We start from the raw sequence: 14,186 nt of genomic DNA on the forward strand, positions 1-14,186 counted from the left end.
GTGGGCGACATATTGCAACATCTTCTTCCTCATCTAGAGCCTGGATGCTGGATGGAGATTGATGCTCAACTTGTCTCTTCAGAATTCCCCATGGGTGTTTCAGTTGGGTTTTGATCAGAAAACCTACTTGGCCACTGAATTACTTTCACTATGCAGCCCAATATATTGACATTGCCACCTCTGTTTCACCGTAGGCATAAAGCATTTAGAAAATTGCCTGGTGCCTGCAGTGTAACATGGTTATGACAGTGCCCTTAAGTGGGGCCGTATGAATGTTTTTGGTGTTGAGGAGCTACATTTCATTGATGGTATTATGAATTCAAAGATGTGCTGCTCTATATTGAAAGAGAAGATGCTACCATCAATCCCGGCTCTTGGTAGATGCGTACTTTTTCTAAATGCATTGTGCCTACAGTGAAACATGGTGGTGGCAGTGTCTTTGAAGGGCTGTATGAGTTCTGCTGGTGTCAAGGAGCTACATTTCATTGATCTCATGAATTCACAGATGTACTGCTCTATAATGAAAAAGACAATGCTACGTACATCTAAGGCCACTGTTGCATTTCTGAACAGGATGATTTCAGTGAAGGTGATATTTTTTTTTCTTTTGCTTGCATACAGTATATATTCCAGGAACAACAAATAGAAAATGGTTAAGAAAGTGATCTCTACAATAATATATATAATAATGAATGTACTAAAAGTATAGTGCCTGGTTTTCAATTTTGTAATTGTATGTAGTGACTTATTATCCTTCTCTTTAGACTGTTACAGTGAGACAGAAGCTGAAGATGATGAGCATCAAGTCCGATCACATGATATAGTGAGACTTCATCCAGTTTTCAATTTTATACAACTAGTTTTGCAGACAAATTCCTGCAATCTATCTCTGACTGCATTCTGAGTAAATTCTCCTTTTCCCTTGATATACAGGTAAAGAAGCCCTTAATACAGTCGCCATCAAAGAATATTCCACCACCAAAGCTAATATCTGCTCGTGAAGATGGAGGTGATGAAGGGGGACAGTCTCCAAAATCCAGTAATACCCAACCATTGAAACAGTCACCTGTCAAAAATATACCTGAGCCAATGCCAGTAATTCCTTGTGAAGGAGGGGCAGAAGGCGGCGGACAAGCAGCAAAATCCAGTAAAGTCCTGTGTTATTTTGTGCTTTTACTTAAATCTTTTGCAGAATTATTTGCAATGGGTGTTGGGTACTGGATTGGTCCACATGGGCATGTGACCACCACAGCCAATCATTCAATGGGTTGTCCACTACTATATCGATAAACTATCTTTAGGACACCATCGTAGCGGACAACCCCTTTTAAACGAAACACCCTTAGAATATAAAAAATGTCAGGTCTAACTTTTACAACAGTTATAGAACATTAGATCATAAGGACCTCTGTTTTTCTATATTTATATCATTTTTTTAAATCCGCATTTTGCAAAAAAGGGTAAAAATGTTTTTAAAAAAAAGAAATATGACCAGACCTTTCTCTATTCCTGTAGCTGAAGATGATCTTCATGTGATGATGACGTGCCTAAAACAAGGAGGTGTATCTCTTATTGGTAAGAAGACTGCAATGACACGGGATGAGTACAGGAAATCCTTCATACGCCGCAACAAAAATCCAGATATAAACCATAAAGCACACGCTCTACGTGTTCTCCAAAGCACACTGAAGGTGAGTTAGGAATACTATGATCTGCTATATTCACTAGAAGAGGTTCATGTATATATATCTGAGAACAGGTTTGTTTCTAGTATGCCCCAATATACAAAGTATATGACATTAAAATGTTAATAATAATAAAATAGAATTTTGGCCTAAAGGGAGTAGAGAACAATTGTACTACCAACATTTTGTGCCTGAAAGTTTCAAGTAGTCTTGGATAAAAATGACTACAGCAACTGATCCACATAAGTGGAGGGATAACCTGAACATTCTGTCCCTGGCTAACCAGCCACCAGCATCATCAACTGGTAATCTAGTCCTTGTGTGACGTACCAGTTGGAGGGTCTGTAATAAAAATTTGACATGGTAATAAAAAAATAACTGTAAAATTTCCTATGCCAATTTTTCTTCATGTGAAAAACTATAGTAAATGGCCACCATGTTATTCTGGTAAGATCAACTGTTTGCTGTGCGTGGCAGGAGCTGCTTCATAACAATCATCTTGTGGATCCACTTTAAAAAAAGCTGCCTCTGGTTAGCCAGCCTCCTAAAACTATACATTTGCTAATGAACTCTACATTCTAATTATTTTCTGTCTTGCAGGCAAAGCTTTTGGAGTTACAATCACTTAACCAAGTCCTGGAGAATTCAGACCTAAACTCTGCTGCATTTCAGAAATGGAAGTTTGAGCATGAACATCTGTATGGCAGAATTGGACAGAGTCCACAGGCACAGAGAGCGGTTACTGGTAATAAGAGTGATAAAAGTAATCCGGACGGCAGAGAAAGTGAAGAAAGTGACTGAGCGTTATGTACGACAGCGACCAATACTAAACATTCTCTATGTTTGACTGTTCATTTTTTTGTGATATTAAAATTCATTCTCTGTTAATCAAGATTATCCATAATAATTTTTAGTTGGACTGTTGCATTTATCCAGCTCTGGCCACCAGGATCTTGCTTTGCAGATACCGCCCACCAGGATCTTGCTTTGCAGATACCTCCCACCAGGATCTTGCTTTGCAGATACCGCCCACCAGGATCTTGCTTTGCAGATACCGCCCACCAGGATCTTGCTTTGCAGAAACCGCCCACCAGGATCTTGCATTGCAGATACCTCCCACCAGGATCTTGCTTTGCAGATACCGCCCACCAGGATCTTGCTTTGCAGATACCTCCCACCAGGATCTTGCTTTGCAGATACCTCCCACCAGGATCTTGCTTTGCAGACACCGCCCACCAGGATCTTGCTTTGCAGATGCCGCCCTACCAGGATCTTGCTTTGCAGATGCCACCCAACCAGAAACTTGCTTTGCAGATGCCGCACTACCAGGATCTTGCTTTGCAGATCCCGCCCACCAGGATCTTGCTTTTGCAGATCCTGCCCACCAGTCCGGACTTTATTTGCTCTCCATGAATCAGTGCATCAGACCATATTGGCACTGCGTCTCTTCTTTCAGATGTAAAGATCTTATGATTCACTTTTACTAGAGTAGGCACTTTACCAAAGAAGATGGATGGATATAACTGGAATACACCGGACTACAGGAGTTTTATCTCTAATGACGTGCCATAGGCATAACGCATATACCACAAACTAATTTTATTTATAACAGTATGACATTATATCAAGCTGCTGTATCTACTGTAAATGTAAAGCCAAGTGTTTTTCATTTTGAACATATTTTAACATTTTTAATTGTAGCCAAAAGTATAGCTAATCTGTCATTGGACTGGGCAGCACCTATGTAAGGGCAGTATAGAATGGGGACATTTTCAGTTTCCCATTTCCGAAGCACAGTTTTTTGTGCTATAATTTGGCTAATGGGAGTGATCAAAGAATAAGCTTGCACGTAGGTTTGTGAGTCCGGTGTATTGATGACGGGAGCATAGCCTCTGTCTCTCTCTCCTTGCCAGTCTCGGCGGTGATTACTGTGTAACTGCACACACAATGAACACTCCCTTAATGACATTGGACTCATAACTGTGTCCTCTGTATTCTTTGACCACTTTTATTAGAGAAATAGCACAATAATTTGTCATTTTAGCTTTTAGAGAGTCCAGAGCTGTCCAGTATCGTGCTTCCCTCTACATAAAGCAGCATTGCCTGGTGATGTACAGGGAAATGGAAAGTTTCAAAGAAAGTTTGAACATGTAATTATAGATATTTTGGATATATTCATGTTTTATATGCATTTTTGTTCTTTCAATAGACATTGGTATATGTGTAATAGCCATAAATACTTGGGCATGTTATGCCACATTATATCTGTATGTTACATTTGTTCCAAAATACTTACAAGGGGGCATACTAATGGCTTTTTTACAACAAGTAGTGTACTGCAAATATTATAGCAGATACGATACATCTATAATCTACGGGAGTATTCAGAGTGTCCGGTTTTGACTCGCTAATAGTGATGAGCGAGTGTACTCGTTGCTTGGGTTTTCCAGAGCACACTCGGGTGACCTCTGAGTATTTATGACTGCTCGGAGATTTAGTTTTCATCACGGCAGCTGAATGATTTACAGCTACTAGCCTGCTTGATTACATGTGTGGGATTCCCTAGCAACAAGGCAACCACATGTACTCAGCCTGGCTACTAGCTGTAAATCATTCAGCTGTCAGGATGAAAACTAAATCTCCGAGCACTATCAAATACTTGGAAGTCACCCGAGTGTCCTCGGGAAACCCGAGCAACGAGTACACTCTCTCATCACTACTCGCTAACTAAAAGAAAATTTATATATATTTTTATCTTAATATATTTTTTTGTTCAAGCGTAGCAATTGCATGAAAAAAACTAAAAATTATTTCTCTGTCCCCCATGACGGCACCACGGAGAGAGAGGGGATCCACCCATCAAGGACAGGAAACCTACAGATAAAAAGGCTGTACCTCTCTCCCGCATCACTTGGTTTCCTGTTCTTGATAGAGAACCTACAGTCGATGCAAGCATCATACCTGAGGACAGTCATGGGATGCCAGACCGATCCAGGCAGTGGGGGTTCCCTGCCTCGGCTGGCGTGGTATCCTGAGGAGCCACTGCAGGGGTCAGTGCGCCATTAGGGTGTGCGGGGAGAGGTGGCAGAAAAGCGGATTGCCGCATGCTGCCTCTCCCAGAATCTTCTCCAGAGAACGCAAAGACCAGTGAGCAGACGAGGCTCCTGGGTAGAGCCGCTTCCTCCCGAAGTGGAGGTACTTGGCTCCGACGCCAGCTGGCAAGCCACCGCTGCTTCCAGACCGATCCAGGCAGCGGGAGTTCCCTGTCTCGGCTGGCGCGGTATCCTGAGGCGCCACTGCTGGGGTCAGTGGGCTTTTAGGGTGTGCGAGGAGAGGCGATGGAGAAGAGGACGACACTGGGGCATAAGGTCGCCTTGCGTTCCACGGTAGAAAGTGCGGAACGAAACAGACAACAGGCTGGTTTCCTGGATCTCGTGGTGCACAAGAGAGAAAATCATTGACAGCAATGCAGCATTCCTGATGGGACGCCGCTTCCCTTTATGATGGGCTTTTGGCGTTACCAGCTCCCCCTGTTTTTTTAGCAGATATGGAGCCAGCACAGGTAAGTGCATGGTGGATTGTTCTGTCGATGGTCTCATGCCTTTGTGCCAAAGCTGTGCTTAGAGCCTCATGTGCGATGAATGTTTTCACATATACACAGCTAGGCCTTGGACCTCTAGGCTATAATAAGGCCATAAGTCCAGGCTACATCTCATTATTTGATTTCAGTTAGTTGCATGTCTTATCTGCGCAGACCCTTATGATTGGACTTCAGAGTGACTTTTTGGTTCGATAAACAGATGTTTCACTTTTCTTTGCAACTTAACTACTCTATGACTTAGGAGGACACATGGTGTTAATGGAGCTCCAGGAAGACTGCCCTTCAGCTGTGGCTCATTAATTAGCTCCTTCAGGTGGGGTCAGTCTGACAAATGAGATATACTATTCAGAGTGGAGGCTTATCCGGATCTCTGAGAAATTGCTCTGTTGCTTGTAACTGTGGGCCTGTTTGGTATCTTCAAGCATGGCTGTAGCTCTAGGCATCATATTGAGCGCTCTGTGTTTCATATTGCATCATAGTGCCTTTATGCATTATATTGAGTGCCTCTCTGCATCATATTTCATCATAGTGCCTCTGCATTATATATGGTGCCTCTGTGCATTATATTGCATCATAGTGCCTCTATGCATTAGATTGCGTGCCGCTGTGCATCATATTGCATCATAATACCTCTATGCATTATATTGAGTGCCTCTGTGCATCATATTGCATCTATGCATTACATTGCGTGCCTCTGTGTATCATATTGCATCATAGTGCCTCTATGCATGATCTTGTGTGCCTCTGTGCATCATATTGCATCATAGTGCCTCTATGCTTTATATTGTGTGCAGCTGTGCATCATATTGCATCATAATACCTCTATGCATTATATTGAGTGCATCATAGTGCCTCTATGCATCGTATTGAGTGCCTCTGGTGTTTTATTGCTACACAGTGCCTCTATGCATCATATTGAGTGCCTCTGTGCGTCATATTGCATCATAGTGCCTCTATGCATCATATTCAGTTCCTCGGTGCTTCAAATTGCATCATTGTGCCTCTACGCATCATATTGAGTGCCTCTGTGCATCATGTTGCATCATAGTGCCTTTATGCATCATATTAGGTGCCTCTGTGCTTCATATTGCAACATTGTGCCTCTGCATCATATTGAGTGCCTCTGTGCATCATGTGGCATCATAGTTCCACTATGTATCATATTGCATTATAAGTGCCTCTATGCTTCATATCGTATCATAGTGCCTCTATGCATCATATTGAGTGCCTCTGTATCATATTGCATCATAGTGCCTCTGTGCATCATGTTGTATTATAGTGCTTCATATTGCATCATGGTGCCTCCTTGCATCATATGGGATCATAGTGCTTTACAGTGCCTCTATTCATCATATTGCATCGTATTGCATCATAGTGCTTAATAGTGCCTTTATGGATCATGTTGCATCATATTGCATCATAGTGCTTCATATTGCATCATAGTGCTTCATTGTGCTTTTTTGTTTCATATTGCATCAGAGCTTCATAGCGCCTCTATGCATCAAAATGTGTGCTTAAGCGCATCTTATTGCATCATATTGCTTCAGTGCCCCTGTGCCTCAGGGGGTGTCATTGGTGTGTCATAGTTCCTCTGTGCTTCATAGTACTTTGGGCTTGGTGCCTTTTTTCGCCTCTGGCTTAGACCTTCTGTCTTGTGCCTTGTTGCGTGGCTGCACATTGTATTATCGGCCTACCACTTCACATTTTTGTCTTGGGCCCAACTCTGGTTATAGAGTCCTAGTGGTTTTGTACCCATATCCAACTTTTCTTGCTTCATTATTTACAACAGGGTTTTGCCAAACAGCTATGCTTGAATTGGCTTAGTAAATTGTCAGTTCTTCCATTTAGAACAGATCTCTTAAGTGAGCTACTACCTTGAGTGCTAAAGGCAGGTCTCTTTCATAATTAGCTTTAAAAGGTGACATACGACCTTTTGGTTCATCCTATAAAAGGACATACTGCTGTCCTGGGAGCAGAAAATACCACGAGGTGGAAGGAAAGAATCTTTCCTGACTCCACATACGGCAATCAGGCTAGTTTCCTTGATCAACATCCAGTAGACAGATTCTTGTCCCACAAGTCCTTTGTGTTATGGTTACAGGGACAGCATCATTGCCTTTGGTACTTTGTGGCGAATCAGCAGCACTGTCAGGTGGCAGAGGATCCCATACTGTCTGCTCTTAGGGCTCCTAAGATAAATGAAACTATCCAGGACTCTAAGGTCGGCGTCACACTACCATGTTTTACGGACGTAAGAGAGGTGCTGAAAATACGGATTGCATACGGTACAATTATTCTCTATGCCCCAGCTCCTATCAGCCGTATTTTACTGATCCGTATTATACGGTCTTCTACGTCTGTAGAAAATCGCAGCATGCTGCGTTTGTCACCGTATTGCTCAAAAAATACGCCAATGAAAGTCTATGGGGGCCAGAAAAATACGGATTACACACAGACCAGCAGTGTGACTTGCGAGAAATACGCAGCGGTGTTAGAGAGAAAAGCCGGCAATTCTGTGCGGTGTACAGTAAAATCACACTGACAGGTTACAGTAGAATAAATGTGTACACATAGAATAGGTATATACAGTGGGGCAAAAAAGTATTTAGTCAGTCAGCAATAGTGCAAGTTCCACCACTTAAAAAGATGAGAGGCGTCTGTAATTTACATCATAGGTAGACCTCAACTATGGGAGACAAACTGAGAAAACAAAATCCGGAAAATCACATTGTCTGTTTTTTTAACATTTTATTTGCATATTATGGTGGAAAATAAGTATTTGGTCAGAAACAAAATTTCATCTCAATACTTTGTAATATATCCTTTGTTGGCAATGACAGAGGTCAAACGTTTTCTGTAAGTCTTCACAAGGTTGCCACACACTGTTGTTGGTATGTTGGCCCATTCCTCCATGCAGATCTCCTCTAGAGCAGTGATGTTTTTGGCTTTTCGCTTGGCAACACGGACTTTCAACTCCCTCCAAAGGTTTTCTATAGGGTTGAGATCTGGAGACTGGCTAGGCCACTCCAGGACCTTGAAATGCTTCTTACGAAGCCACTCCTTCGTTGCCCTGGCGGTGTGCTTTGGATCATTGTCATGTTGAAAGACCCAGCCACGTTTCATCTTCAATGCCCTTGCTGATGGAAGGAGGTTTGCACTCAAAATCTCACGATACATGGCCCCATTCATTCTTTCATGTACCCGGATCAGTCATCCTGGCCCCTTTGCAGAGAAACAGCCCCAAAGCATGATGTTTCCACCACCATGCTTTACAGTAGGTATGGTGTTTGATGGATGCAACTCAGTATTCTTTTTCCTCCAAACACGACAAGTTGTGTTTCTACCAAACAGTTCCAGTTTGGTTTCATCAGAACATAGGACATTCTCCCAAAACTCCTCTGGATCATCCAAATGCTCTCTAGCAAACTTCAGACGGGCCCGGACATGTACTGGCTTAAGCAGTGGGACACGTCTGGCACTGCAGGATCTGAGTCCATGGTGGCGTAGTGTGTTACTTATGGTAGGCCTTGTTACATTGGTCCCAGCTCTCTGCAGTTCATTCACTAGGTCCCCCCGCGTGGTTCTGGGATTTTTGCTCACCGTTCTTGTGATCATTCTGACCCCACGGGGTGGGATTTTGCGTGGAGCCCCAGATCGAGGGAGATTATCAGTGGTCTTGTATGTCTTCCATTTTCTAGTTATTGCTCCCACTGTTGATTTCTTCACTCCAAGCTGGTTGGCTATTGCAGATTCAGTCTTCCCAGCCTGGTGCAGGGCTACAATTTTGTTTCTGGTGTCCTTTGACAGCTCTTTGGTCTTCACCATAGTGGAGTTTGGAGTCAGACTGTTTGAGGCTGTGCACAGGTGTCTTTTTATACTGATAACAAGTTTAAACAGGTGCCATTACTACAGGTAATGAGTGGAGGAAAGAGGAGACTCTTAAAGAAGAAGTTACAGGTCTGTGAGAGCCAGAAATCTTGATTGTTTGTTTCTGACCAAATACTTATTTTCCACCATAATATGCAAATAAAATGTTAAAAAAACAGACAATGTGATTTTCTGGATTTTTTTTTCTCAGTTTGTCTCCCATAGTTGAGGTCTACCTATGATGTAAATTACAGACGCCTCTCATCTTTTTAAGTGGTGGAACTTGCACTATTGCTGACTGACTAAATACTTTTTTGCCCCACTGTATATATATATATATATTTGAGACACATATATGTATATATATTAATATTTAATACAGCGCTAGATAGCTTTAATCTCCTTCCTAAACCCAACATATGAGACATGGTTTACATACAGCAAACCATCTCATATCACCATTTTTTTTTTTTGCATATTCCACACTACTGTTAGTAGTGTGTATGTGCATGCAAAATTTGGGCTGTCTAGCTATTAAATTAAAGGGTTAAATGGTGGAAAAAATTGGCGTGGGCTCCCGCGCTATTTTCTCCGCCAGAGTAGTAAAGCCAGTGACTGAGGGCAGATATTAATAGCCTGGAGAGGGTCCATGGTTATTGCCTCCCCCTCCTGGCTAAAAACATCTGCCCCCCGCCACCCAAGAAAAGGCACATCTGTAAGATGCGCCTATTCTGGCACTTGGCCACTCTCTTCCCATTCCCGTGTAGCGGTGGGATATGGGGTAATGAAGGGTTAATGTCACCTTGCTATTGTAAGGTGACATTAAGCCAGATTAATAATGGAGAGGCGTCAATTATGACACCTATCCATTATTAATCCAATAGTATGAAACGGTTAAAAAACACACACACATTATTACAAAGTCTTCTAATGAAATAAAAACACAGGTTGTTGAAATATTTTATTATCCTGGTAATCCACTTGAAGACCCTCGCTCTGTAACAAATGAAAAATAAAAAAACAATATCTTATACCTTCCGATGATCTGTCACGTCCCACGATGTAAATCCATCTGAAGGGGTTAATTTTTTTTACAGGCAGGAGCTCTACTATAATGCAGCTGTGCTCCTGCCTGTAAAACCCCAGCGAATAAATGGAAAGTAGGTCAATGATCTGTAGTTACCTTCATTCGCGGTGATGCGCCCTCTGCTGGTTGTCCTCATATGAACTCGAGGCTGGGAAAATATTCAGAAAAGTTCCCACGCTATAGACAGTATATATGTTTTTATGTTTTTTTGAGAACATGGATCCATTGTATGTCCGTATGTCGGTTTTGCAAGCCTGCGAGAAAATCTCGCAGTACGGATGCCATACGGATTACATACGGAGGATGCCATGCGCAAAATACGCTGACACACCCTGCCTACGGAGGAGATACGGACCACTATTTTGGGGACTTTTCTGCGTATTACGGCTGTAAATTACGGACCGTATTTTGATACGCTGAGTGTGACGCCGGCCTTACAATTGAGAACCCATAGTTCCACCACCTCACAGTAGATAATCTACCTCTGTGATGGAAAGAAACCGGTTTTTCTCTAGCCATAGAGTATAGTTAATCCCTCCATGGCTGTCTGGGTGTATAAATATCACTGACAAGATTGACTTTTGGATATGTATATGTGTGTAATATCAGTAAAATAGGAGTGATGATCCACGTTTCCCTTTCAGCGCTTCTGATGAGAAGCACAACTCTGGTAAAGTCAGGAGATGTTACCTGCCAGACTGCATATTCCTTAGTTTCAATAATATCCAACCCTTACTTGGGGTTTAGACATCTAAGGATTCGGAATAGACGTGATCTCCTGGATGAATAATGTGCGTACATCCCAATGCTCTGCCATTATCCATGTACTAACTATTATTGGTTTGATCTTCCCGCAGTCCAGGACCGGAGGCTAGTGCGCATGCGTGGGATGAGCGCGCCCCTATGACGCAAGCAGACGCCACGGTGCATGACTGGGTAATCTAGTTTGAACAGGCACACGACGCTTCTCCAAGTCCCCTCCTCGTGGAAATATGGTGCAGGTGGTCGGGGGCCAGTACTCTGAGGCTTAATATGTGGCAATGGTCAAAAGTCTGGCCACCCAGACTTCACTGGTGCAACTTCTCAGAATATTAACCATAATATTGTGAATGTTCCCAGGACTGGAGAAGACCATATAGGTTTCCAGTAACAGCCGTCTTAGAGTTTCTGCACAAGGGGTTGGAACAGGGGCTAGCCAGAAATACTTTAAAAGTTCAAGTCTTGGCTTTAGAGGCCCTGTACAATTTCGACCCGGCTGGGAATCGGGGGATATCCAGGTTCATCAAAGCGTTGGCCAGGTCTAGACCCATCCTCTCTCGGTTTACTCCTCCTTGGGATTTAAACTTGGACCTTACAGCCCTATCCAAACCTCCTTTTGAACCCGTCAGAGGCTTCACTGGGATCTGTACCTTTAAAACATCACTTCTTGTAGTTCTCATAAGAGTTCGTAGGGTCAGTGACATTCAGGCATTGTCAAGCCAGCCCTCGCTTCACACAAAGCTTAAAGGATAGGGTTATTCTTAAGATTGACACGGCCTAACTTCCAAAGGTGGCATCACGGTTTCTCAGATCTCAGGAGATCTCCCTCTCTGTGAAGAGAAAGTCTTGCACACACTAGACGTGGGGAAATGCCTAATAATTTAACCCCTACAGATGGATTTACATCGGGAGAAATATCGACGGAAGGTATGAGATATTGTTGGTTTATTATTTTTTAATTGTTACAGGTCGAGGGTCTTCAGGTGGATTGAGAGTGGAATAAAATATTACAACAACCTGTGTGTTTATTTCATTAAAATACTTTGCAATATTGTGTGTTTTTTTTTAACCATTTCATGCTATTGGATTAATAATGGATAGGTGTCATAATTGACGCCTCTCCATTATTAATCTGGATTAATGTCACCTTACAATAGCAAGGTGACATTAACCCTTCATTACCCCATATCCCACCGCTACACGGGAATGGGAAGAGAGTGGCCAAGTGCCAAAATAGGCGCATCTTACAGATGTGCCTTTTCTGGGGTGGCGGGGGCCAATAACCATGGACCCTCTCCAGGCTATTAATATCTGCCCTCAGTCACTGGCTTTACCATTATGGCGGAAAAAAATTGCGCGGGAGCCCACGCCAATTTTTTCTGCCATTTAACCCTTTAATAGCTAGACAGCCCAAATTTTGCACATACACACTACTAACAGTAGTGTGGAATATGCAAAAAATTGGGGATATGAGCTGGTTTACTGTATGTAAACCATGTTTCATATCATGTCGGGTTTAGGAAGAAGATAGCAAAAGCCGGCAATTGAATTACCGGCTTTTAAGCTGTCTCGCGCTGGATGAAATATTGATATATAGAGATATATATATATCTATAATATAACGCTGGGAGCGTCACTCTGTCCGAAGCCTTTATAGACTGCGCTGGCGCAAGCGCCGGCGCAGTCTGGGCCTCACAGAGTGACGCTCCCGGGAGATCGCGGTATGCGTTCACACTGAACGCACACCGCGATCTCCAACAGAGAAGCAGGGACCGCCAGGAGGGTGAGTATCGGCTATATTCACCTGTCCTCCGTTCCAGTGCTGGGCGCCACCATCTTCCCGGTCTTCGGCCTGTGACCTTCAGTTCAGAGGGCGCGATGACGCGCTTAATGCGCGCAGGCGCCGCCCTCTGACTGAACAGTCACAGCCAGGAGACCGGGAAGATGGCGGCGCCCAGCGCTGGAATGGAGGACAGGTGAATATAGTAAGTGGTGGGGGGCCAGAGCTGGCGGCGATACCGGCACCTGACCCCCACAGCGCGCCGGTGTCCCCGCCTGCTCAGGCCCCCCAGCACTCTGCGCCGAGCGGGTCAGAGGCAGGATGGAGCAGCACATAAGGATGGGGACGCAGGATGGAGCAGCACATAAGGATGGGGACGCAGGATGGAGCAGCACATGACAGGATGGGGACGCAGGATGGAGCAGCGCATGACAGGATGGGGACGCAGGATGGAGCAGCACATGACAGGATGGGGACGCAGGATGGAGCAGCACATGACAGGATGGGGACGCAGGATGGGAGCAGCGCATCACAGGATGGGAGCAGCGCATCACAGGATGGGGACGCAGGATGGGAGCAGCGCATGACAGGATGAGGACGCAGGATGGGAGCAGCGCATGACAGGATGGGGACGCAGGATGGAGCAGCACATGACAGGATGGTGACGCAGGATGGAGCAGCGCATGACAGGATGGGGACGCAGGATGGAGCAGCGCATGACAGGATGGGGACGCAGGATGGAGCAGCGCATGACAGGATGGGGACGCAGGACGGAGCAGCACATGACAGGATGGGGACGCAGGATGGAGCAGCACATACCAGGATGGAGACCATATACCAATATAAATGCTCGCCACCCGGGCGTAGAACGGGTTCAATAGCTAGTATATATATATATATATATATATATATAAACACACTCACACACACACACATACATACATACACATACACACAGATATACACACACACATACACACACACATACATACACACATATTATATATATATATATACAGTGCCTACAAGTAGTATTCAACCCCCTGCAGATTTAGCAGGTTTAATAAGATGCAAATAAGTTAGAGCCTTCAAACAAGAGCAGGATTTAGTAACAGATGCATAAATCTTACAAACCAAAAAGTTTTGTTGCTCAGTTAAATTTTTATAAATTTTAAACATAAAAGTGTGGGTCAATTATTATTCAACCCCTAGGTTTAATATTTTGTGGAATAACCTTTGTTTGCAATTACAGCTAATAATCGTCTTTTATAAGACCTGATCAGGCCAGCACAGGTCTCTGGAGTTATCTTGGCCCACTCCTCCATGCAGATCTTTTCCAAGTTATCTAGGTTCTTTGGGTGTCTCATGTGGACTTTAATCTTGAGCTCCTTCCACAAGTTTTCAATT

At 43.7% G+C, this 14,186-nt stretch overlaps 1 protein-coding gene across 3 annotated transcripts in view; it reads left to right on the plus strand.

Moving 5' to 3' along the window:
- The window catches only part of CNKSR1 (connector enhancer of kinase suppressor of Ras 1), an 81,037-nt gene extending 77,090 nt beyond the window's left edge, over positions 1-3,947 (plus strand). For 2 of the 3 annotated variants that reach the window (XM_069756464.1, XM_069756463.1), the window contains 4 exons: positions 765-823; positions 934-1,147; positions 1,516-1,691; positions 2,286-3,947. In XM_069756464.1, coding sequence (XP_069612565.1) covers positions 765-823; positions 934-1,147; positions 1,516-1,691; positions 2,286-2,486 — 650 coding nt within the window. In that variant the 3' untranslated portion in view covers positions 2,487-3,947. The remainder of the gene's footprint in view (positions 1-764; positions 824-933; positions 1,148-1,515; positions 1,692-2,285) is intronic. The other variant, XM_069756465.1, reaches the window with a different exon arrangement.
- The last annotated feature ends 10,239 nt before the right edge of the window (positions 3,948-14,186 follow it).

This window comes from Ranitomeya imitator, chromosome 3, assembly GCF_032444005.1.
Source record: "Ranitomeya imitator isolate aRanImi1 chromosome 3, aRanImi1.pri, whole genome shotgun sequence".
Lineage (NCBI taxonomy): Eukaryota > Metazoa > Chordata > Amphibia > Anura > Dendrobatidae > Ranitomeya > Ranitomeya imitator.